Below are 26,849 nucleotides of genomic sequence, written 5' to 3'. Positions count from 1 at the left end.
AGACACAGGTGGAGAGGACTTTGCATCTCCCCTCCAACATATAGGTCTCTATGCAGCACAAGCTGACCACATGGGAGACCATCAGGGGGAAAATATTTAACCGATAAATGAACCCACTGTTAGCAGCCAGAGAGACCAAGGGAGTGAGAGTCCATGCAGGCAGGTTTCAGTAAAGGGTTTAATTCACACATGGATGGTCGGTGACATGGGAGCCGCAGACAGGCAGTAACACCATGAAGAGCATCTGGGTGATTGCAAGGGCAATCCTGTAGCTCCCATACCTGAAAGAGCGAGCCACGTCCCTTCCTGTTCTGTGAAACCATCATGTCACTCATGATATGATGGTTTTGAAATGGTGCTGCCACAAGCTGGGAACAACACTGGGATTCGTGGCCTCCATAGGAGAGGAATTCGATCCAGGGCCAGAGACAAGGCTTGATCACTCGGAGTTTTTTGTGTAGTAAGGTTTTATTAAAGTATAAAAGAGACAGTGAAATCTTCTGACATAGACATCAGAAGGGGACAGATAGAGTGCCCCCTTGCTAGTTTTTAGCAAGAAGTTATATGCCTATTCAGTTCAGTTCAGTTCAGTCTGTCAGTCGTGTCCGACTCTTTGTGGTCCCATGAATCACAGCACGCCAGGCCTCCCTGTCCATCACCAACTCCCGGAGTTTACTCAAATTCATGTCCATCAAGTCAGTGATGCCATCCAGTCATCTCATCCTCTATCATCCCCTTCTCCTCCTGCCCCCAATCCCTCCCATCATCAGGGTCTTTTCCAGTGAGTCAACTCTTTGCATGAGGTGGCCAAAGTACTGGAGTTTCAGCTTCAGCATTAGTCCTTCTAATGGACACCCAGGACTGATCTCCTTTAGGATGGACTGGCTGGATCTCCTTGCAGTCCAACGGACTCTCAAGAGTCTTCTCCAACACCACAGTTCAAAAGCATCAATTCTTTGGCGCTCAGCTTTCTTCACAGTCCAACTCTCACATCCATACATGACCACTGGAAAAACCATAGCCTTGACTATGCAGACCTTTAGCAAGTTCTTAAATAGAGAAAGGAAATGACTGAAAACTGAGAGAGTTGCACCAGGCCCCTCACCCACAACATGCATTTTGAGATAGCATTGGCTTTTTCACTCTCCTCTTTCACTTTCATCAAAATACTGCAAGTAGTTTAAAAAGGTAAAAACATATAACCAGAAAATATTAGTTACATATTCAATGGTAAAAAGATTTCTTTTCTTCCTTCTATTTTATTTTTAAATTAGGAAAGTAAGATAACACATTTGCAGGAGACTTGGAAAATGCAGAACAAAGTTACACATAGTTCCATTGTGTACGTGCTGGGTGCTCACTCAGTCATGCCCAATTCTTTGTGACCTCATGGACTGTATCCCATGAAGCTCGTCTGTCCATGGGATTTTCCAGGCAAGAGCACTGTACTGGGTTGCCATGCCCTCCTCCAAAGGATCTTCCAAACCAAGGGATGGAATCCACATCTCCTGTGTCTCCTGCATTGCAGGCAGGGTTCTTTACCTGCTGAGCCATCAGGGAAGTTCATAGTTCCACTATATATTACAGTTATTTTTTAAGTACATACATTAACATTGTTAGTTGGAATTTCAATATCAAAACTCAAAAATTAATAACACACTCTAGTGAGTGGGTTCTTCATAGCAAGTGGCCAAAAGTATTGGAACTTCAGCTTCAGAATCAAAAAAGAAAAGAAAAAATACAAATCAAACAAAACATATGGAAAAATGTCCAAACTCAATTATATCAAAAGGGTAGTGGTTAAAATGTAAAATAAACTTTAATCAGTTATCATAAACATTTATCAGGGACTGGTCTTGAGAAGGTGGACAAAAGACTTCTCATAGACAGTGTACAGGACTGTAGCTGTTCCGACAATCTCAAGAACGGTAGTTTGCAATAACTATCAATGTCAGCACTCTAAATTCATGTACTACTCTACCACTGATTCAAATATCATAGCTACAGTTCTGTGCCTATGAGCTAGATTTGTACATGCTCAAAACCATATGTTCATTGGAAAATTATTTGTCATAGAAAAATTTAGCAGCCACATGAAGAGAAATGGACATATTAATTTTAGTATAAAATTATGAGGAGTATTGTGCAGCATAAGAAAGGTAATGAGATATATATGAACTCCTACAAAAACATTTTTTCAAGACATTGCATAGTAAAAGCAAGGATTATATAGAGAGAGTAACAATATCCATATGTTAAACACATTTGCATTTGCAAAGATTATTGCCAAATGAAAATTAAGAAACAAAATTAGGGGTTACATTTACAAAGACTAGAAAATGCTGAGAAAAAAATAGGAAATTTGGAAATTTATTTGAGACTTAATCCTATATTGTTTGTGCTTCCCTGATAGGTCAGTTGTTAAAGAATCCACCTGCAAAGCAGGAGACCTCGGTTCAATTCCTGGGGTGGGAAGATCCGCTGGAGAAGGGATAGTCTACCCACGCCAGTATTCTTGGGCTACCCTTTTGTCTCAGCTGGCAAAGAATCTGCCTGCAATGCAGGAGACCTGGGTTGGGAAGATACCCTAGAGTAGGGAAAAGCTACCCACTCCAATATTCTGGCCTGGAGAATTCCATGGACTATACAAACCATGGTGTTGCAATGAGTTGGTCACGACTAAGCAAATTTCACTTTCTTTCAATCCTATATTGTTTGGTTCTCATATAGGCTGTTAATTAATCCCTATTTTACTTCAAATTTTCTTGTAAACAATAAAGTATTTAAGTTAAAATTTGGGGGCATAATGTGATGGAAACATAGCAAAGAAGACAATCTATATAAAATAACAACTTTAAGTTATATAAATAAATGAGTTTACTTAAATGACAAGAATCTAAATAAAAATTGCTCTGAGTCTGAACAAGAGTAAAAAAGATAAAAGCATAAATGATCAAATATCAGTGTAACTATATAATCGCAACTTTGCAAATTAATTATATATTATTAATATCTTGCTGAATAGGCATTAAACCTTGCTAGCTACAGTGATACATAGGTATTTATAGGCTTTATACTATAGTACAGAGGAAAACTGTTTTAACAGCGCAGTTGTATAACTATCTTTAATTATAATTATAGAAAAGTATTTGCAAAAAAGAGAAATCAGAATCAAATTTTAAAATGACTTCTGCATTGTAAGGAAATGGACCCTGATGTCGAATGACTCCCTTCATGGTGGATTATGTACTTATTTAATATGAGATATGATCTTTCTTCTCCAGAGCTTCTTCATAGCATTAGTCAACTCAGAATTTCTTAGACTATAGATTAATGGGTTCAGCATAGGGGTTATGACTGTATAGAACACACTCAATGATTTGTCAATGGGGAAGGTCTTAGCAGGTCTTGTGTTTATGAAAATACAGGGAACAAAAAAGCAGACAACCACAGTGATGTGGGAGCCACAGGTCTGGAGGGCTTTCCGCCTCCCTTCCTGACTCAGGTTCTTCAGAGAGCGCAGGATGACTCCATAGGAGACGAGTAAGAGCAGAAACCCAAGACTGCAGATCAGTCCTCCATTGACCACAACTAAGACGCCAGTGACATAGGTGTCAGTACAGACGAGTTTTAATAATGGGAACATGTCACACATATAGTGATCAATGACATTGGGGCCACAGAATGGGAGCCCGTAAATAGTGCCAAGTTGAATTACTGAGTGTAGAAAACCTCCAACCCAGGACACCACCAGCAGTAAAACACACACCCTCTGCCTCATGATCACCAGATAATGCAAGGGCTTACAGATGGCCACATAGCGGTCATAGGCCATCACCAGCAGAAGGAAGACCCCGGATCCAGCAAAAAAGTGCTCTGTAAACAGCTGGGTCATGCAAGATTCAAAGGTTATGATTTTTTCCCCAAAAAACAAGTATGAAATCAACCTGGGAGTAATAGAAGAGGAATAAGTGATATCCATAAATGATAAGCTAGCAAGAAAAAAGTACATTGGTGAGTTCAGGGTCTTACTAACAGTTACAGTCACAACAATGAGCAGGTTTCCCACCACAGTCAAAATATAGAAGAGCAAGAACATAAGAGAAAGGACTTTCTGCTCCTTTGGATCCTGAGTGAGGCCCAGGAGGACAAAGTGAGTCACGTTGCTCCTTGCTTCCATTTCGTCTGTACAGAAGCTGACTTCACATCTGAATAGCTTACCTCCAAAATGAAGGGGAAAACACTTAAAGACAGAAAAGACTTCAATGTTTGTCTTTTATTTATCCATTCATTAGAAGATATGCACGGAGCATCTATCTGTGTCCAATATGTCATGGACATTTTTATTACCAAGTTGAATAAGGCATAGTTCCCATCACTCTAGTGCTAGACACATAATGAGGAATCAGGCAATTCCAGACCCACGTAATAGATGCCATTAAATGAGTATCAATACAGGGCTAAGAATCACAGTAGGAGTTTCTCAAACTAGAATCAGAGGAAGGCTTCCCAGTAGAAGCAATGCTGAAGCTGAGTTTTTAAAAATGCAAGAATAACAAAGATGGGAAGAGAAGTTCATGAAGAGGTGCACCATTTATAAGGTCAAAAAAGTACAATACTTGAGACCCGCTTAAGGTAATTTACATAATCAATATGAGTAGATCAAACAATAAGTAGAAGTTCACTGTCCTGAAGTGTCTCAAACTGCACTGACACTTCTTAGGTCTTTAGGTGGACACTTCCCTTTTCCTGACCAACAAACACTGCAACAATCTAAACTGAGTCCCCAGTCCCTAACTCTCCTCAAATTCTCAAGCGTAGATATGTGCCATGCATGGGATTTCCCAGGCAAGAATACCAGGGTGGTTGCCATTTCCACCTCCGAAGGATCTTCCCAATCCAGGGATCTAACCCTTATCTTCTGCCTCTCCTCCACTGGCAGGCAGATACTTTACCACCAAGCTGCCTGTATGCAACATTTCTAATTTTGGACATCCGATTGATTGGCAATTTAGTACTTATTAAACTTTTAAATTGTCCACACTAAACATAATGGTTTTCTGTATAAAATTTAAAGAGGTGTTCTGTATTTATCTCATTAAATGCTATCATTTTCCATGTTATTTTTCAGACAAAAAATTTCAGTACTGTTCTCATTTATCAATTTCATAAAATCTTAATAAATCCTATCAACTCTACTTTCAAAATATATGACAAATATGATCATACCCAACTTCTTAATTTCTTCCTGCTCCACTGAAATAGCTTTCTACCAAGTCTCTCCAAAAAATTGGAGAAAAACTTATTCTGGCCTCGAAAAATTTGGTTCACCTGAAGCTGCCCAAATTGTCCTTTTTATCTAATTCTAATATATCTTATTCTGATATCTCTCTTTTGCTCAATGCTCCTGCAGTATATTTCAAGCATATACTCATATCTGAATATAACACATTTAATATTTACTGTAACAAGATCCACAGTCCTCATTTCATAACTGAAGAAGCTAAGGCTCAGAACAACTAATTCAGTTTCCCAAGTCACATTTTTAAGTGATATACCTAGAGTTGAGTCTAAGTTTGATTTCAAAGTAATTTAATTTCTACATAATAATTTCTCACAATTGGGAGGCTGGTTCCCACTATTTACTGTTAGTTTTACCTTGTGGAGGCTTGTTCAGAATCTGAAGGATGACCTTAAATTATTCATAAACACTGAAATTATTTTTCATCCAGTTTGGCAACAGAGGGCAAAAAGCTGCCTTATTACTTGAGGATATAGTTTATTTTGTTTGACTGTCTGTTCATTCACTTCATGAAGTCTTCTGATTATTCAGAAGGTTATTTTTATGTGCAGTATATATTACTTTAATGGAATTCCATGGTGCACAGAGAAAAGAAAAGTTTATTACCTTGGGAAATTTATCAAAATGACCAGGAAATTATATATTTACATAGAAGATATCAATTCGTCATTTTGCAGGGAAATTTTTCACAAGTAACTTATTCCTGCTAATGTCAAAAAAAAAAATGCATTTGACTTTTTATCCCTTTTCACTCTGTCATGTTAGCATGGACAGAGTAGTTCATTGAGATTTTGAAAAAATTTCCTAACCTTTTTTAAGCCATGCCTTAAGTCTAAGAAACGACCTTCTGAAAAATTTCTGTCAGTCACTAAGCGGGCAGCATCTTCTTCCTGTTAGGGGTGAAGATCACAAGATATTTCATCCCTTCCAGCTGCAATTATCATTGAGTCTTGGAATTGGCATGTGTCCAGGACTAATTCTTGCTTAATTAATACACTGTGATTTTCCCCAACGTTTTAAAGGAAGTCTATATGTAAAGTTATTAATAGGCCAAATCACAAAATTAGTGTCAGAAAGGTGCAACGTGGACAAAGAGCTCCAGAATCATGAAATGACTACAAATCAAGAATGAAATATCAGCTCAGTCATTTAGCTTTAGTGAAATTATTTGTTATGTGTTTCCCTACCAGCCATAGCAAGATTGTTCCCTTTACAATATCCAATTTAATTATCTTAAATTTACTTTAATATATTATATAAAATATCCAAAAACACAATTGAATGTATTAAAATTTTATATATAGTAAATAATCCAATTATTAATTTTTCAAAAAGTTGATGATACCCACTTTTGACCAGCAACAATGCTATAAGTGAGGATACAAGAATTAATAAAATCAGGGGGAAATCATGTAAAAGTGTCCCCTGTGTGGATCTTATTTTGTTATAATAGAATCATATAAAAAAGGAGACAATTTTAAGAAAGAAGTTGCAGTTTCATTCCCTGCTTAAAAGACAAGAAGTGGGGTATAGTGACAGAAAATAAGAGGGAAAATTCAACTGTGGATAAAGTAATCCAACATGAGCTTTCTTAAGGTGATGCTCAAGCTGAGTTCGAAAGTATAGGAAGTGAGTTTCATCAGAGACACTGTTACGGAAATTATACAAATGACCTTATTTATGAAACAGAGCCTGGAAAATTCCATGGACAGAGGAGTATGGAGGGCTGCAGGCCATGGGACACGACCCAGCACACACACAACATACTCACAGACTCAGAGAATAAACTTATGCTTGTTAGGCTGGAAGAACTTGGGGAAGAGACAGTTAGGGATTTTGGAGTTGACATGTACACACTGCAACATTTAAATTCAATAATCTGCAAGGTCTTACTGTAGAGCACCGGGAACTCTGCACAGTGTTACGTGGTAACCTGGGTGAAAGGGGAGTCTGGTGGAGAATGGATGCTTGTGTACATAGGCTGAGCTCTTTGCTTTGCTATCACATGAAACTATCACAACATTGCTTATTGGCTACCCTCCAATATAAAAATAAGTTGTCGGGTTTTTTTTAATAAACCCTGTTACAGCAATTGAAAGTATATAAAAATTAATAAAATTATTTCACTTCAGAGATGAGAGGAGCTATACTTAACACAACTTTAAAATTTTCACAGGAATTTTTATGGCAGTACTATGTTAAAAAGACTTGTGCCTTCTTGTCTATTCCAGATTTTAATGGGGCAGCTTTTAAACTTTCCATGTTGAGGATGATGTTAGCTGTGCATCTGTCATATTTGGACTTTATTATGTCAAGCTACATTCTTTCTATTTCCAGTTTGTTGAGGGATTTTTATGAAAAGATGTTGAACGTCTACACGATCATGAAAAACCCAAGAATAAATTAAGAAAATAATTAAACTTACAAGAACACCAAAAGGAATAAAATATTTAGGAATAAATTTAACCAAGGAGACAGTCTTGTAAACTGAAAACTACAAAATGTATCTGAGTGATATTATCAAATGCACACATACATGGAAAGATATTTATGATCTGCGATATTTAACAGTATTAAAATGTTGATAATACCTCTACATACTATTAAGATGTTAATAACACCTTCAGATTCAGTGCAATCCTTATCAAAATCCCAGAATCATTTTTATAGAAGCAGAATAATTCATACAGAATCTCAAGGACTCCAAATTGCTGAAATAATTTTGAAAGGAAATAAAAAGTTGTAGGTCTCACACTACCTGATCCTAAAACATATTATACAAAGTTATGGTAATCCCAGCATGACCATTGAAATAAAGATGGACAACATATTAATGGAATAAAATAGATGATCTAGAAATAAAGCTTTATATACATCCTAGATAATTTTCAACAAGAGTGTCAAGAGGATTTAATGGAGAAAGGATAGTATATTGATGCAAAGGAAAAAGGAAGTCACACAGAAAAACTAATTTTGTATGACTACATTTGATTGACGCACTTAACTAGTCAAGTTTATAGACAGAAAATAGAATGATAGTTGTATGGTGCTTGGTAAGTGGAAATGGGAAATTTTGTTTAATGGTTGTGAAATTGCAGTTTGACAAGTTGGAAACATTTTGGAGATGACAACCATAATGTTGGCACAACAATATGAATTAAGGTAGTGACACTTTAAAATGGTTAAAACTGTATATTTTGTTATGTGTATTTGACCACAATGTTTAAAAGAAATTGAAGAACTCAGGTGACCTCATTAATTGGTTTATGATATGAACATAAACTATAGCATGAAAGCCCAAACTGTCTGCAAATATTATTAGCTTTAGATGCACCTGGGCTTAAGAGGTAAATATGTCAATCTAATGACAAAACAACTAAATTAAAAGCTCTATTTTTAAATAATTTTATTTTTTGATTTATTTATTTACTTCAATTGGGGGACAATTCTTTTACAATATTGTGATAGCCTCTGCTGCATACTTGTGTCCCCTCCCTCCAGAACCCCCCACCCTCTCCCCCCCATCCATCCAGGTTCACACAGAGCACTGGCTTGGGTTCCCTGTGTCATACATTAGACTCCCTCTGGTTATCATTTTACATATGGTAAGGCATGTGTCTCAATGCTGTTCTCTCAAGTCATCCCGCTCTTTCCTTCTTCCACTGAGTCCAAACATCCGTTCTTTATGACTGTCTCCATTGCTGCCCTTCACACAGGACCATCAGTCCTATCTTTCTAGATTCCATATATACACTTTAATACACGATATCTATTTTGCCTTACGTCACTCTTATAATGGGTTCTAGGTTAATCCACCTCATTAGAACTGATTTAAATGTGTTCCTTTTTATAACTGAGTGATTACTCTGTTGGGCATATATACTACAACTTTCTTATCCATTCATCTGCCAATGGACATCTAGGAATCCAATGACAAAACTAGTAAATTAAAACTTCTGTTTTTTTAATAATTACTATCTATTTTATATTGGACCATAGCTGACTAACAATATCAGCTTCAGGTGGTCAGCAGAGTGAGGGAGCTGTATGTGTATGTGTGCCTATTCTCTTTCAATGCTTTTCCCAGTTAGGTTATTATAAGATGTTTAATAGAGTTCCCCGTGCTATATATGGTAGATCTTTGTTGGTTATCAATTTTAAACATACTAGTGTGTATTGTCAATACCCAAATATTAGGTGATCAACTCAACCAACATTGAGCATCTACCATAGGCCAGGCATTGTTCTAAATACTCAGGATTCACCAATAAACAAAGCACACCAGATAAAGAGAGTTTGGAGTCTCAAAATCAGATTTTAGGTGCAAGATAGCAAATATTTTTGAAGTATTTTGTGCTCCTCCAGAATAGTTCAGATTGACTGGTTATGGAAGGGAAGAGGGTATTTTATAATGTGAAACTTTCTCCCTACAAAGCAGTGGGAATATACACCCAGATTACACACCACAGATTGGACTTCGACTCCACTCTGCAGAGACACCAAAGTGACTGGTGAAACACTGGGTGAGATGGGTTTACGCTCAGAGTGGCAGGGAATAATTATGCGACATGGAAGCATGAAGACTTAAAAGAAACTGTAATGAGTCATAGTAAAATAAACGTTTGCATTTCAAAAAACTTTTAGAACTATGTTATAACAAACTCTTTTTTTCAATATTCCTTGCCTAGGTTTTTTGTTTACTTCTTTGTTTATTATTGGTGTGGCTTTTTATGTGTGTGCCTGTGTGGTGTATCCTGTGGGACTCTAGTTCGCCTAGCAGGGACTGAACACAGGCCCTTGGCAATGAAAGTATGTAGTCCCAACTTCTGGACTGGCAGGGAATTTCCAAACTCTAACTAATTCTGACAAGAAATAAAATTTAGCTACCAACTGGTAATATGTAAAACTAAGTACAATTTTATAATGGTAATAATTCTCTATCTGGAACTCGCCTCTGAGTGGCCATATGTCAAAATCAGCATGCTATTGCTAAGTAGTGTGCAGTTGTCTTCAATCATAAGATTCTATTTTCTCTTGTCCCATTTTAAAGACAAACTCAATTTTTACTACTATGATCTTTTCCCAAAGGCACTTTTTCCTCCCAGAACTTCCTCATAGCATTTTCAAGTCTAAATTTCTGAAGGTAAAGTGTAAGTTTAACAAGGGACTTATTATGATATAAAATGTAGCCAAGGCTTGCACACAAATGCATAAATAAGCAGGGCACAAACACTAAGGTGACCACAGAGATATGAGAGACACGGGTGGGGAGGACTCTGTATGGAGCAAACTGTTCTTAGCAGCACGGCTGTATAATAATGAACTGTAATTGCAATGATCATAAACTCTTGGAAGAAATAGGATTTTTTTTCCTTTTAAAGAAAGAATTTACAACCCAAAGCCTATGGGACACTGTAAAAGCAGTGCTAAGGGGAAGGTTCATAGCATTACAGGCTTACATCAAGAAACAAGAAAAAGGCCAAATAAATAACTTAACTCTACACCTAACACAATTAGAGAAGGAAGAAATGAAGAATCACAGGGTTAGTAGAAGGAAAGTAATCTTAAAATTTAGGGCAGAAATAAATGCAAAAGAAACTAAAGAGACCATAGCAAAAATCAACAAAGCTAAAAGCTGGTTTTTTGAAAAAATAAACAAAATTGACAAACCATTAGCAAGACTCATTGAGAAACAAAGAGAGAAGAACCAAATTAACAAAATTAGAAATGAAAATGCAGAGATCACAGCAGACAACTCTGAAATAAAAAGGATCATAAGAGACTACTATGAGCAGCTCTATGCCAATAAAATGGACAACTTGGAAGAAATGGACAAATTTTTAGAAAAGTATAACTTTCCAAAACTGAACCAGGAAGAAATAGAAGACCTTAACAGACCCACCACAAGCAAGGAAATCGAATCTGTAATCAGAAATCTTCCAGCAAACAAAAGCCCAGGACCAGATGGCTTCACAGCTAAATTCTACCAAAAATTTAGAGAAGAGCTAACACCTATCTTCCTCAAACTCTTCCAGAAAATTGCAGAAGAAGGTAAACTTCCAAACTCATTCTATGAAGCCACCATCACCCTAATTCCAAAACCAGACAAAGATGCCACCAAAAAAGAAAACTACAACCAATATCACTGATGAACATAGACGCAAAAATTCTTAACAAAATTCTAGCAAACAGAATACAACAACACATGAAAAAAATCATACACCATGACCAAGTGAGCTTTATCCCAGAAATGCAAGGATTCTTTAATATCAGCAAATCAATCAATGTAATACACCACATTAACAAATTGAAAGGTAAAAACCATATGATTATCTCAATAGATGCAGAGAAAGTCTTTGACAGAATTCAACACTCATTTATGATTAAAAGTCTCCAGAAAACAAGAATAGAAGGAACATACCTCAACATAATAAAAGCTATATATGACAAACCCACAGCAAGCATTACCATCAATGGAGAAAAATTGAAAGCTTTTCTCCTAAAATCAGGAACAAGATAAGGGTGCCCACTCTCACCACTACTATTCAACATAGTGTTGGAAGTTTTGGCCACAGCAATCAGAGCAGAAAAAGAAGTAAAAGGAATCCAGATAGGAAAAGAAGAATTGAAACTCTTGCTGTGTGCAGATGACATGATCCTCTACACAGAAAACCCTAAAGACTACCAGAAAATTACTAGAGCTAATCAATCAATATAGCAAAGTTGCAGGATATAAAATTAACACACAGAAATCCCTTGGATTCCTATACGCTAACAATGAGAAAACAGAAAGAGAAATTAAGGAAGCAATACCATTCACCATTGCAACATAAAGAATAAAATATTTAAGAGTATATCTACCTAAAGAAACAAAAGACCTATACATAGAAAACTATAAAATACTGATGAAAGAAATCAAAGAGGACACAAACAGATGGAGAAACATACCGTGTTCATGGATTGGAAGAATCAATATTGTCAAAATGGCTATTCTACCCAAAGCAATCTATAGATTCAATGCAATCCCTATCAAGCTACCAACGGTATTTTTCACAGAACTAGAATAAATAATTTCACACTTTGTATGAAAATACAAAAAACTTCGAATAGCCAAAGCAGTCTTGAGAAAGAAGAATGGAACTGGAGGAATCAACCTGCCTGACTTCAGACCCTACTACAAAGCCACAGTCATCAAGACAGTATGGTACTAGCAAAAAGACAGAAATATAAATAAATGGAACAGAATAGAAAGCCCAGAGATAAATCCACGAACCTATGGACATCTTATCTTCGACAAAGGAGGCAAGGATATACAATGGAAAAAAGACAACCTCTTTAACAAGTGGTACTGGGAAAACTGGTCAACCACTTGTAAAAGAATGAAACTAGAACACTTTCTAACACCATACACAAAAATAAATTCAAAATGGATTAAAGATCTAAATGTAAGACCAGAAGTTATTAAACTCCTAGAGGAGAACATAGGCAAAACACTCTCTGACATGAATCACAGCAGGATCCTCTTTGACCCTCCTCCCAGAATTTTGGAAATAAAAAGAAAAAGAAACAAATGGGGCCTAATGAAACTTAAAAGCTTCTACACAACAAAGGAAACTATAAGTAAGGTGAAAAGACAGCCCTCAGATTGGGAGAAAATAATAGCAAATGAAGCAACAGACAAATGATTAATCTCAAAAATATACAAGCAACTCCTGAAGCTCAAATCTAGAAAAATAAATGACCCAATCATAAAATGGGCCAAAGAACTAAACAGACTTGTCTCCAAAGAAGACATACAGATGGCTAACAAACACATGAAAAGATGCTCAACATCACTCATTATCAGAGAAAGGCAAATCAAAACCACAATGAGGTACCAATACACGCCAGTCAGGATGGCTGCTATCCAAAAGTCTACAAGCAATAAATGCTGCAGAGGGTGTGGAGAAAAGGGAACCCTCTTACACTGTTGGTGGCAAAGCAAACTAGGACAGCCACTATGGAAAACAGTGTGGAAATTTCTTAAAAAACTGGAAATAGAACTGCCTTATGACTGAGCAATCCCACTCCTGGGCATACACACTAGGAAACCAGATCTGAAAGAGACACATGCACCCCAATGTTCATCACAGCACTGTTTATAATAGCCAGGACATGGAAGCAACCTAGATACCCATCATCAGACGAATGGATAGGGAAGCTGTGGTACATATACACCATGGAATATTACTCAGCCGTTAAAAAGAATTCATTTGAATCAGTTCTAATGAGATGGATGAAACTGGAGCTCATTATACAGAGTGAAGTAAGCCAGAAAGATAAGGAATATTACAGCATGCTAACACATATATATGGAATTTAGAAAGATGGTAATGATAACCCTATATGCAAAACAGAAAAAGAGACACAGATGTACAGAACAGACTTTTGGACTTTGTGGGAGAAGGCGAGGGTGGGATGTTTCGAGAGAACAGCATGTATATTATCTACAGTGAAACAGATCACCAGCCCAGGTTGGATGCATGAGACAAGTGCTCAGGCCTGGTGCACTGGAAAGACCCAGAGGGATGGGGTGGAGAGCGAGGTGAGAGGGGGAATCGGGATGGGGAATACATGTAACTCCGTGTCTGATTCATGTCAATGTATGACAAAACCCACTGCAATGTTGTGAAGTAATTAGCCTCCAACTAATAAAAATAAATGGAAAAAAAAAAGGAAAGGGGAAAAAATAAAATAAAGAAAGAATTTAAAATCAGAATCAAATTTTAAAATGACTTCTGCACTCTAAGGAAATGAAACCTGCTGTCAAATGATTCCCTTCGTGCAAGATGATGCACTTATTTAATATGAGATATGATGTTTCTTCTCCACAGCTTCTTCATAGCATAAGTTAGCTCAGAACTTCTTAGACTGTAGATTAGTGGGTTCAGAATTGGGGTTATGACGGTGAAAAACACGCTCAATAATTTGTCGAGAGGGAACGTCTTAGCAGGTCTCACATACATGAAAATGCAGGGAACAAAGAAGCAGACAACCACAGTGATGTGGGAGCCACAGGTCTGGAGGGCTTTCCGCCTCCCTTCCTGACTCAGGTTCTTCAGAGAGTGTAGGATGACTCCGTAGGAGACGAGTAAGAGCAGAAACACAAGAGTGCAGATCAGTCCTCCATTGGCCAACACTAAGATGCCGATGATATAGGTGTCAGTACAGACGAGTTCCAATAAGGGGTACATATCACAGAGAAAGTGATCAATGATGTTGGGACCACAGAATGGGAGCCCGTAAATAGTAGTAAGTTGAATAATTGAGTGCAGAAAACCTCCAACCCAGGACAGCACCAGCAGTAAAACACACACCCTCTGCCTCATGATCACCAAATAATGCAAGGGCTTACAGATGGCCACATAGCGGTCATAGGCCATCACCAACAGAAGGAAGACCCCGGATCCAGCAAAAAAGTGCTCTGCAAACAGTTGGGTCATACAGGATTCAAATGATATGTTTTTCCCCCCAAATAACAACTCTGAAATCAATCTGGGAGTGATAGAAGTGGAGTAAGTGACATCCATACATGATAAGCTAGCAAGAAAAAAGTACATCGGTGAGTTCAGGGTCTTACTGACAGTTATAGTCACTATAATAAGAAGGTTGCCCACCAGAGTCAAAAAGTAGATGAACAGGAACAAAACAAAAAGGACTTTCTGCTCCTTTGGATTCTGTGTGAGACCCAGAAGGACAAAGTAGGTTACATTGTTTCTTGATTCCATCTAATCTGGACAGGAGCTGACTTCACATATTAAAGCAGTTTACTTAAAAAAAAAAAAAAAAAACAAGGGGGATAACACTTAAAGGGGAAAAATGCTCAAATGTATAAGAATTTTTTAAATTTATTCATTCATTGGAAGAACGTCAATAGAACATCTATTAGTGTCTAAATTGTCATAGAAATTTTGATTACCAAGTTGAATAAGGCTTAGTTTTTTTTGTTTGTTTGTTGTTTAACCTCAGTGATATGACACAGAACCAAAAAAAACCAAACAATTCCTGACACCTGTATGAAGTTAAATTCACACATTAAATTCACAGAGTCCTGAGGAGTCAGAATATAGGAGTATATCAAATGAGTATCACAGAAGACTTTCAAGAGGAAGTAATGCTTCAGCTGAGGGTAAAAAATAATTGAAAGTATAAAGAAATAAAGAAAGCTATGAAAAGGTGCAGCATTTATAGAGAAACAAATTATAATACATGAAACACTCAAGGTAATACACAAAATCAGTGTGGGTAGATGAATGTGTGAATAGATGAATTCCTTATCCTGAATTGTCTCTAACCTCCCTGACACTTCTTTGGTCTGTAGGTGGATATTTCCCTTTGTCGATCAATAAATTAGAATGCAGAAGTCTAATTTTGTATCTCCAGTCCTTACCTTTCCCCTAAAGTTCAAATGTTTATTTGCAATATCTCTAGTTTTGAAATCCAACTGAATAGCACTTTGATATTTATAAAACATAACTTCTAAACTTTCCACAATAAACATGTGCATTTTCTAAATAAAATTTAAAGAGCATTCCTTATTTATTTCATTAAATACTATAATTTAGAAAGATGGTAACGATGGTCCTATATGCAGGGCAGAAAAAGAGATGCAGAAGTACAGAACAGATTTTTGAACTCTGTGGGAGAAGGGGAGGGTGGGATGTTTCGAAAGAACAGCATGTATATTATCTGTGGTGAAACAGACCACCAGCCCAGGTGGGAGGCATGAGTCAAGTGCTCGGGCCTGGTGGGCTGGGAAGACCCAGAGGAATCGGGTGGAGAGGGAGGTGGGATGGGGGACCGGGATGGGGAATACGTGTAACTCTATGGCTGATTCATATCAATGTATGACAAAACCCACTGAAAAATAAAAAAATAAAAAATAAAATGTAAAAAAAAAAAAACTATAATTTTCATGTTAGTGTTCAGAAATAAAATTTCAGTGCTTTTTACTCATTTGTCACTCATGAAACTTACATAAATCCTACTAACTCTACTTTAAGAATATATCACAAATTTGATCATTCCCTACTTGTTCCTGTTCCACGCTAACAGCCTCCTGCTGTCTCTCCACATTTATACTGGCCTCAAAAGTCAGTTCTCTGCTCTAGCCCAAACTGTCCTTTTTAACCTTCTTCTGATAACATCACTCTACTTCTCCAAGCTCCTACAATGTCCCAATCACTCACTCATAGTTTAATATAACACATTTTATATTTACAGTAGCAAGAGCCATAATCCTTATTTCACAAGTGAAGAACTTAAGGTTCAGATATCTAATTCATTTTCTCAAGTACACATTTTAAGTCATATACCTAGAATTGAATTTGTCTGATTGATTTTAAAGTCACTTATTTTCTTATATAATAAAGAAAGTCTCACAACTGTGAGCTTGGTACCAACTATTTAATGTTAGTCTTACCTTCTGGAGGCTTGTTCAGAACCTAAAGAATAACCTGAAGTTACTCATCAACACTTGGAATTATTTTTCATCCAGTTTGACAAAGAGGACAAAAGGCCACTTTATTACTTGAGCATATAGTTTATTTGACTGTCAGTCCATTTGCTTCATGGAGTCTTCTGATTATTCACGTAATTTTTAACTGCAATGTAGATTATTTGAAAGCAATGCCATGGTGCACACACTGAAAAAAAAGTTTGTTGCATTAGAAAATATATCAAAATGACCAGCCAATACTACATACACATAGAAGAAATCAACTAGTTATTTGGCAGGGAAATTTTTCACAGGTAACTTCTTTCCTCCTAACTTCAAAAATACAAATAGCATTTGACTGTCCAGTTCTTTTCACTCTGTCATATTAACATGACCAAACTAGTTGAGATTTTGAAAGATATTCCTGTGATTCTTTCTAAGTCATGCTATCAGTTTAAGAATGGACCTCCTGAAATTTTTATGGCAGCTGCTAAGTGAATAGCATCTTCTTCCTATTAGGGGTGAAGATCACAGGATACTTCATCCCTTCCAGCTGCAATTATCACTGGGTCTTGGAATGTGTCCAAGGCTGATTCTTGTTTAATTAATTCACTGGGGTATTCCACAAAGGTTTTAAAGAACATCTATAGGGGGTTCATCGAAAAAGCAAGAGAATTCCAGAAAAACTTCTATGTCTTCATTATTCACTATGCCAAAGCCATTGACTGTGTGGATCACAATAAACTGTGGAATATTCTGAAAGAGATGGGAATATCAGACCACCTGACCTGCTTCTTGAGAAACCTGGATGCAGGTCAGGATGCAACAGTTAGAACTGAACATGGAACAACAGACTGGTTCCAAATAGGAAAAGGAGTACGTCAAGGCTGTATATTGTCACCCTGGCTATTTAATTTATATGCAGAGTACATCATGAGAAACACCGGGCTGGATGAAGCATAAGATAGAATCAAGATTGCTGGGAGAAATATCAGTAACCTCACTATGCAGATGACACCACCCTTATGGCAAAAAGTGAAGAAGAACTAAAGAGCCTCTTGAAGAAAGTGAAAGAGGAGAGTGAAAAAGTTGGCTTAAAGCTGAACATTCAGAAAACTAAGATCATGGCATCTGGTCCCATCACTTCATGGCAAATAGAAGCAGAAACAGTGTCAGACTTTATTTTTCTGGGTCCAAAATCACTGCAGATGGTGTTTGCAGCCATGAAATTAAAAGATGCTTAATCCTTGGAAGGAAAATTATGACCAACCTAGACAGCATATTAAAAAGCAGAGACATTATTTGTCAACAAACGTCCATCTGGTTAAGGCTATGGTTTTCCAGTGGTCATGTATGGATGTGAGCATTGGACCATAAAGAAAGCTGACCACCGAAGAATTGATGCTTTTGAACTGTGGTGTTGGAGAAGACTCTTGAGAGTTCCTTGGGATGCAATGAGATCCAACCAGTTCATCCTAAAGGAGATCAGTCCTGGGTGTTCATTGAAAGGACTGATGCTGAAGCTAAAATTCCAATACTTTGGCCATGTGCTGTGAAGAGTTAACTCATTGGAAAAGACCCTGATGCTGGGAAAGATTGAGGGCAGGAGGAGAAGGGATGATAGAGGATGAGATGTTTGGATGACATCACCAACTCAGATGGACATGAGTTTGGGGGCCTCCGGGAGTTGGTGATGGACAGGGAGGCCTGGGGTGCTGCAGTTCATTGGGTCGCAAAGAGTCGGATGCCTGAGCGACTGAACTGAACTGAACTGATGGGGGCTTTCCTGTTGGCTCAGTGATGAAGAATTCACTTGCCAATGCATAAGGTGCAGGTTTGTCCCCTGGTGTGGTTTATGATATGAACATTAACTCTAGCATGATAGCCAAAATGTCTGCAACTATCATTAGCTTAATTACACCTGGGTTTAAGAGGTAAATATGTCAATCTAATGACAAAACAACTAAATTATAATCTTTATTTTTGGGTAAATTTATTTTTAAATTTATTTATTAACTTCAATTGGAGGATAATTCTTTTACACTATTGTGATAGCCTCTGCTGCATACTTGAATCCCGCAACCTCTCCCTTCCCATCCCACCCTTCCAGCTTGGCACAGAGCACTGGCTTGGGTTCCCTGTGTCTTACATCAAACTCCCTCTGGTCATCTGTTTTACATATGGTAAGGTATGTTTTTCAATGCTATTCTCTCAAATCATCCCACTCTCTCCTTCCACTGAGTCCAAGCATCTGTCCTCTTTGACTGTCTCCTTTACTGCCCTTCACATAGGATCATCAGTACTATCTTTCTAGATTCCATATATATACTTCAATACACGATATCTATTCTGCCTTACATCACACTTATAATCGACTGTAGGTTAATCCTCATCATTAGAACTGACTTAAATGTGTTCCTTTCTATAACTGAATAATTATTCCATTGGTCATATATACTACAATTTTCTATCCATTCATCTGCCAATGGACATCTAGGAATCCAATGACAAAACTAGTAAATTAAAACTTCTGTTTTTTAATAATTACTATCTATTTTGTGTTGGATTTTAGCTGACCAACAATATCAGCTTCAGGTGTTCAGCAGAGTGAGGGAGCTGTATGTGTATGTGTGCCTATTCTCTTTCAATGCTTTTCCCAGTTAGGTTATTATAAGATGCTGAATAGAGTTCCCTGTGCTATATATGGTAGATCTTTGTTGGTTACTAATTTTAAATATAGTAGTGTGTATTGTCAATACCCAAGTATTATGTAATCAACTCAACCAACATTGAGTATCTACCATAGGCCAGGCATTGTTCTAAATACTCACGATTCACCAATAAACAAAGCAGACCAGATAAAGGGAGAGTTTGGAGTCTCAAAATCAGATTTTAGGTGCAAGATAGCAAATATTTTTGAAGTATTTTGTGCTCCTCCAGAATAGTTCAGATTGACTGATTATGCAGGGGAAGAGACTATTTTATAATGTGAAACTTTCTCCCTACAAAGCAGTGGGAATATAAACCCAGATTACACACCACAAATTGGACTTCGGCTCCACTCTGCCGAGACACCAAAGTGACTGACGAAACACCGGGTGAGATAGGTTTACGCTCAGAGTAGCAGGGAATAATTATGCTACATGGAAGCGTGATGACTTAAATAGAAACTGTAATGAGTCATAGTAAAACAAACATTTGCATTTCAAAAAATTTTTAGAACTGTATTATCGCAAACTCTTTTTTTCAATATTCGTTGCCTAGGTTTTTTGTTTATTTGTTTGTTTGTTTTTGGTTTGTTTTTTTTTTTTTTCTATGTGTGACTGTGTGGTGTAGCCTGTGGACTCTAGTTCTCCTATCAGGGACTGAACACAGGCACTTGGAAATGAAATTATGTAGTCCCAATTTCTGGACTGGCAGGGAATTTCCAAACTCTAAATATTTCTGACAGGAAGTAAAATTTAACTACCAACTGGATAATACGTAAAACAAAGTACAATTTTATAATGGTAAATAATTCTCTATCTGGAACTTACCCCTGTGTGGCCATATGTCAAAATCAGCATGCTATTGTTAAGTAGTGTGCGGTTGTCTTCAATCATAAGATTCTATTTTCTCTCTTCCATTTTATTTTTTTCATTTATTTTTATTAGTTGGAGGCTAATTACTTTACAATACTGTAGTGGTTTTTGCCATAGATTGACATGAATCAGCTATGGATTTACATGTGCTCCCAATCCCGAACTCCACTCACGCCTCCCTCCCAATCCCATCCCTCTGGGTCTTCCCAGTGCACCAGCCCTGAGCACTTGTCTCAAGCATTTCAGCCTGGGTTGGTGATCTCTTTCACCCTTGATAGTGTACTTGTTTCAGTGGTATTCTCTCAGAACATCCCACCCTTGCCTTCTCCCAGAGTCCCAAAGTCTGTTATGTACATCTGTGTCTCTTTTTCTGTTTTGCATATAGTGTTATTGTTACTATCTTTTTAAATTTCATATATATGCATTAGTATACTGTATTGGTCTTTATCTTTCTGGCTTATTTCACTCTGTATAAAGGGCTCCAGTTTCATCCACCTCATTACACCTGATTCAAATGAATTCTTTTTAAAGGCTGAGTAATATTCCATGGTGTATATGTACCACAGCTTCCTTATCCATTCATCTGCTGATGGGCATCTAGGTTGCTTCCATGTCCTGGCTATTATAAACAGTACTGAGGTGAATATTGGGGTGCATGTGTCTCTTTCAGATCTGGTTCCTCGGTGTGTATGCCCAGGAGTGGGATTGCTCAGTCATAAGGCAGTTCTATTTCCAGTTTTTTAAGAAATTTCCACACTGTTTTCCATAGTGGCTGTACTAGTTTGCATTCCCACCAAAAGTGTAAGAGGGTTCCCTTTTCTCCACACCCTCTGCAGCATTTATTGCTTGTAGACTTTTGGATAGCAGCCATCCTGACTGGCGTGTAATGGTACCTCGTTGTAGTTTTGATTTGCATTTCTCTGATAATGAGTGATGTTGAGCATCTTTTCATGTGTTTGTTAGCCATCTGTATGTCTTCTTTGGAGACTAGTCTGTTTAGTTCTTTGGCCCATTTTATGATTGGGTCATTTATTTTTCTGGATTTGAGCTTCAGGAGTTGCTTGTATATTTTTGAGATTAATCATTTGTCTGTTGCTTCATTTGCTATTATTTTCTCCCAATCTGAGGGCTGTCTTTTCACCTTACTTATAGTTTCCTTTGTTGTGTAGAAGCTTTTAAGTTTCATTAAGTCTCATTTGTTTCTTTTTGTTTTTATTTCCAAAATTCTGGGAGGAGGGTCAAAGAGGATCCTGCTGTGATACATGTCAGAGAGTGTTTTCCCTATGTTCTCCTCTAGGAGTTTAATAACTTCTGGTCTTACATTTAGATCTTTAATCCATTTTCAGTTTATTTTTGTGTATGGTGTTAGAAAGTGTTCTAGTTTCATTCTTTTACAAGTGGTTGACCAGTTTTCCCAGCACCACTTGTTAAAGAGGTTATCTTTTTTCCATTGTATATCCTTGCCTCCTTTGTCGAAGATAAGGTGTCCTTAGGTTCGTGGATTAATCTCTGGGCTTTCTATTTTGTTCCTTTGATCTATATTTCTGTCTTTGTGCCAGTACCATACTGTCTTGATGACTGTGGCTTTGTAGTAGAGTCTGAAGTCAGGCAGGTTGATTCCGTCAGTTCCATTCTTCTTTCTCAAGACTGCTTTGGCTATTCGAGGTTTTTTGTATTTCCATACAAATTGTGAAGTTATTTATTCTAGTTCTGTGATAAATACTGTTGGTAGCTTGATAGAGACTGCATTGAATCTATAGATTGCTTTGGGTAGAATAGCCATTTTGACAATATTGATTCTTCTTATTCATGAACAGGTATATTTCCCCATCTCTTTGTGTCCTCTTTGATTTCTTTCATCAGTGTTTTATAGTATTCTATATATAGGTCTTTTGTTTCTTTAGGTAGATATACTCCTAAGTGTTTTATTCTTTTTGTTGCAGCAGTGAATCGTATTGTTTCCTTAATTTCTCTTTCTGATTTCTCATTGTTAGCGTATAGGAATGCAAGGGATTTCTGTGTGTTAATTTTATATCCTGCAACATTACTGTATTCATTGATTAGCTGTAGTAATTTTCTGGTAGAGTCTTTAGGGTTTTCTATGTAGAGGATCATGTCATCTGCAAACGGTGAGAGTTTTACTTCTTCTTTTCCTATCTGCATTCTTTTTATTTCTTTTTCTGCTCTGAACTTGCCTCTGTGTGGCTTTATGTCAATATCAGCTTACACTTTTGTTAAGTGCGGTTGTCTTCAATCATAAAATTCTATTTTCTCTTTTCCCTCTTACACTTTTGGTGGGCATGCAAACTATTACAGCCACTATGGAGAACAGTGTGGAGATTCCATTAAAAACTGGAAAAAGAACTGCCATATGACCCAGCAACCCCACTGCTGGGCATACACATCGAGGAATCCAGAATTGAAAGAGACACATGCACCCCAATATTCACCACAGCACTGTTTATAATAGCCAGGACATGGAAGCAACCTCGATGCTCAGCAGCAGACGAATAGATAAGGAAGATGTGGTACATATACACCCTGGAATATTTCTCAGCCATTAAAAAGAATACATTTGAATCGGTTCTAATGAGATGGATGAAACTGGAGCCTATTATACAGAGTGAAGTAAGCCAGAAAGAGAAACACCAATACAGTGTACTAATGCATATATATGGAATTTAGAAATATGGTAACAATAACCCTATATGCAAGACAGCAAAAGAGACACAAATGTATAGAACAGTCTTTTGGACTGTTTTGGAGAAGGCGAGGGTGGGATGATCTGAGATAATAGGATTAAAACATATATTATCTTATGTGAACCAGATCCTCAGTCCAGGTTCCATGCATGAGACAGGGTGCTCAGGGCTAGTGCACTGGGATGACGCAGAGGGATGGGATGGGGAACACAAGTACACCCATGGCTGACTCATGTCAATGTATGGCAAAACCACTACAGTATTGTAAAGTGATTAGTTTCCAACTAAAAAAATTAATTAAAAAAATTAAACACCAATATTCACTCTATTATATTTGGTTATTTCAGTGGGCCAAGAATTTGATCCATTCAGCTGAATACTTCTGTCTCCACCTCTCTCATGACTGCAATTAGAAATTGTCAGACTGAGGTCATCTAAAAAGTTTATTCACTCCTACGTCTTGTACCTAGGCTTGGAAACCTTGAAATGGGGGCTGAAATAGCTGGTACTTCTTGAGATCATAAGGGTGGGTCCTAATCTGATAGAACTGCCATCCTTATAAGAAGTGGAAGGGGCAAAGAGCTTTCTCTTGCACAAGTGCACAGAAGAAAGGCCATGCAAGAACAGAGTGAAAAGGTGACCAATGCAAGGGAGGAAGAGAGGATTCACTAGAAACCAACCTAGCTAGCAGCTTGATCTTGGATATCAGCTTGCAGAACTCTGGGAAAATAAATGTCTGTTGTCTAAGCTCTGCAGTCTGTAGTATTTTGTTATGGCAACCCATGCAGACTACAGTGACAATGATAATGTTAAGAAAAAAAAAAAAAAATCTAGGTCTGGTGAACAGACTCCTGAAGTGAACAACCAGAATTCAGCTCAAGAAAATCATGCGACCTCATTCAATTACTAGATGCAAATATTTTTTCAAACCTAGAGATTTTTGAATTCACATATTCTTGAAAAAGATGTATGCAATATCACCACAAAGAGGTGGCATAAATCTTTATTCCAACCTTTCTCTGATGGATCTGATACCATTTAGTTTGTTGAAAGAAATTCTCAATTCTCTGAAGATACAAATGATTTCTAAATCAAATATTACTCAAAACACTAACTCAATGTAGTTTTTACCAGACTAGCTTATTGAAATTTAATTTTTAAATGCAGATATGCAAAAATAGATATAGTTCTGAAAAAATTAGCAATGAAGTAATCCTAGGCTTTTCAGACAGTAAAGTACATTCTATATCAAATGTACACAATTACATTGTGTGTTAAATAGTACATGAATAAAGACATTAATGGAAGCTAGTGGAGGAATGAATTTCATGCAAACACATGCCATATTTTGGAATACAAAGCTAGGATAACAAAGCCATGGGGAAAAATAATTATGCATCTACAATAATGACAATCTAGAAAAATAATTAAAATATAATCCCTAATTATCTCATTATATCAAAGGAAAATGTAAGCATACAATGTAAAGACAAAAAATTGAATGCTGAAAAACGTGAAGAACATTTTGATAACACTGAGTTAAACAAATTTAAGACATAGAAGTAAAAATTACTGATAGATAATTATGCAAATGTATAAATATTTTTACATGCCCCAAAATATTCTTCACTGTATTAAAAAAATTAAAAAATAAATCACAAGCAAGAAAAATAATAATTCAAACACAGGGTAATAGGGATAATTAGTGTATAATTCAATCATTAAAATCAGTATTGAAAAGTGTCAGCAACCAAATACACACAAAAATTCATTAATAGGCAGCTCATGATAAAGAACTACAAATCCTTTAAACATGGATGATACTCAAATTCAATTATGTTTATTGAATATCAACTAAAGTATACAAATGAAACAATTTGTTTAATCACATTTTCATATACCATAAGTGTTTATCAAGCCCTAGTCGTTCAGCATGTTGTCAAATGCATTTTCCAAAGTGAGGAGAGTAGTAAGTTTGTTCAAGCTCATAATGGCATTTTTGCAATAACTATGAATATCAACATTTTAAATACATACACCACTTAACTCAACAATTCCACTTCTAGAAACTCATACTGAGAAAATTTTAAAAAGACTTCTTTGCAGAATTATTTATTGTAGAAAAAGAGAACAAACTTGAGAAAAACTGGATACCTAAATTTTGGAGACTTTTAAAGAAGTTGAGCAGTATGAGAAAACTAGAATGAGTTAGATCTGTGAAGACTGTATGGAAAGATCTTCAGAAAACTGAGCTGCAAAATGCAAGTTTATACACAGAGACATACAGGCAAACACACATGAAAATATGCTTCTTTTGCAAAAATTATTATTTGAGTAATCTTAGAAACAGTATAGTGACTGCATCTGGAAAAACTGGGAAACTCTGATATTGGTTGGACAGGAGGGATATTTTGCACGATTCTATTTCTGTAGGGATTCTATTTTTTAGCATTTACTATTATCCATCATACATTCAATTTCCTGTATAAAGGAAACTGTTACACTAAATTTTCATATGTAGCAAATAAAAGTAAATGAAGAGGATAGAACGTACAGTATAAAATATTTTAATTAGTACAATAACAAGTGAGGATAAAAGGTAAGAATCTGGTTACAAAAAATGAGAAAGTAATAAAAGTAATGCATATTAGTTAATTACTTTTGTAATTCTGACCAACACATTACATATGACTTATTGACTCTGTTTTAAATGCATTTCACATTTCCAGTTGTAGTGATAAACTAGACATTGATGTTTACATTCAAGGAGGGAAACTACTATTAATAACATAAACAAATATTCTATTCTTTAATAAAACTCATGATAAATTCTTCAGAGAAAAGAAAAGTTTTCATCAAAACAATAAACTTTGATATTTGAAATAAATTCCTAGTGTTAAACTACTTTCTCTGTAAAGCACAATGCACTTATTTGCTACTTGATCTCACTTTTTTTGTCCAGAGCTTCTTTATAGCATTCATGATCTCAGAACTTCTTAGACTATAAATAAATGGGTTCAGCATGGGGCTTATGACTGTATAAAACACACTCAATGATTTGTCAATAGGGAAGGTCTTAGCAACTCTTGCATACATGAAAATGCAGGGAACAAAGAAGCAGACAACCACGGTGATGTGGGAGCCACAGGTCTGGAGGGCTTTCCGCCTCCCTTCCTGACTCAGGTTCTTCAGAGAGCGCAGGATGACTCCGTAGGAGACGAGTAAGAGCAGAAACAAAAGAGTGCAGATCAGTCCTCCATTGGCCACCTCTAAAATGCCGATGACAAAGATGTCAGTACAGACGAGTTTCAACAAGGGGAACATGTCACAGATAAAGTGGTCAATGACATTGGGGCAACAGAATGGGAGCCCATAAACAGTGCCAACTTGAATAATTGAGTGCAGAAAACCTCCAACAAAGGATGCCAGCAGCAGCGCAACACACACCCTCTGCCTCATGATCACCAGATAATGCAAGGGCTTACAGATGGCCACATAGCGGTCATAGGCCATCACCAGCAGAAGGGATATCTCAGATCCACCTAAAAAGTGCTCTGTAAACAGCTGGGTCATACAGGATTCAAAGGATATGGTATTCTCCCCAAAGAACAAGTCTGAAATCAATCTGGGGGAAGCAGAAAAGGAATAAACTAGATCTATAAATGATAAACTAGCAAGAAAAAAGTACATCGGTGAGTTCAGGGTCTTACTGACAGCTACAGTCGCAACGATGAGCAGGTTGCCCACTACAGTGAAGACGTAGAAGAACAAGAACAGAACAAAGAGGA

General features: G+C 36.9%; 1 protein-coding gene across 1 annotated transcript; it reads right to left on the bottom strand.

The window, feature by feature from the left end:
• Positions 1-3,250: 3,250 nt before the first annotated feature.
• Positions 3,251-4,180, bottom strand: LOC136175576 (olfactory receptor 4A47-like). Its single transcript, XM_065945841.1, has one exon. The coding sequence runs from the start codon at positions 4,178-4,180 to the stop codon at positions 3,251-3,253; it is 930 nt and encodes a 309-aa protein (XP_065801913.1).
• Between the last annotated feature and the right edge of the window lie 22,669 nt (positions 4,181-26,849).

This window comes from Muntiacus reevesi, chromosome 9, assembly GCF_963930625.1.
Source record: "Muntiacus reevesi chromosome 9, mMunRee1.1, whole genome shotgun sequence".
In the NCBI taxonomy this organism is placed as follows: domain Eukaryota; kingdom Metazoa; phylum Chordata; class Mammalia; order Artiodactyla; family Cervidae; genus Muntiacus; species Muntiacus reevesi.
This window is presented reverse-complemented; position numbering and strand designations above follow the sequence as displayed.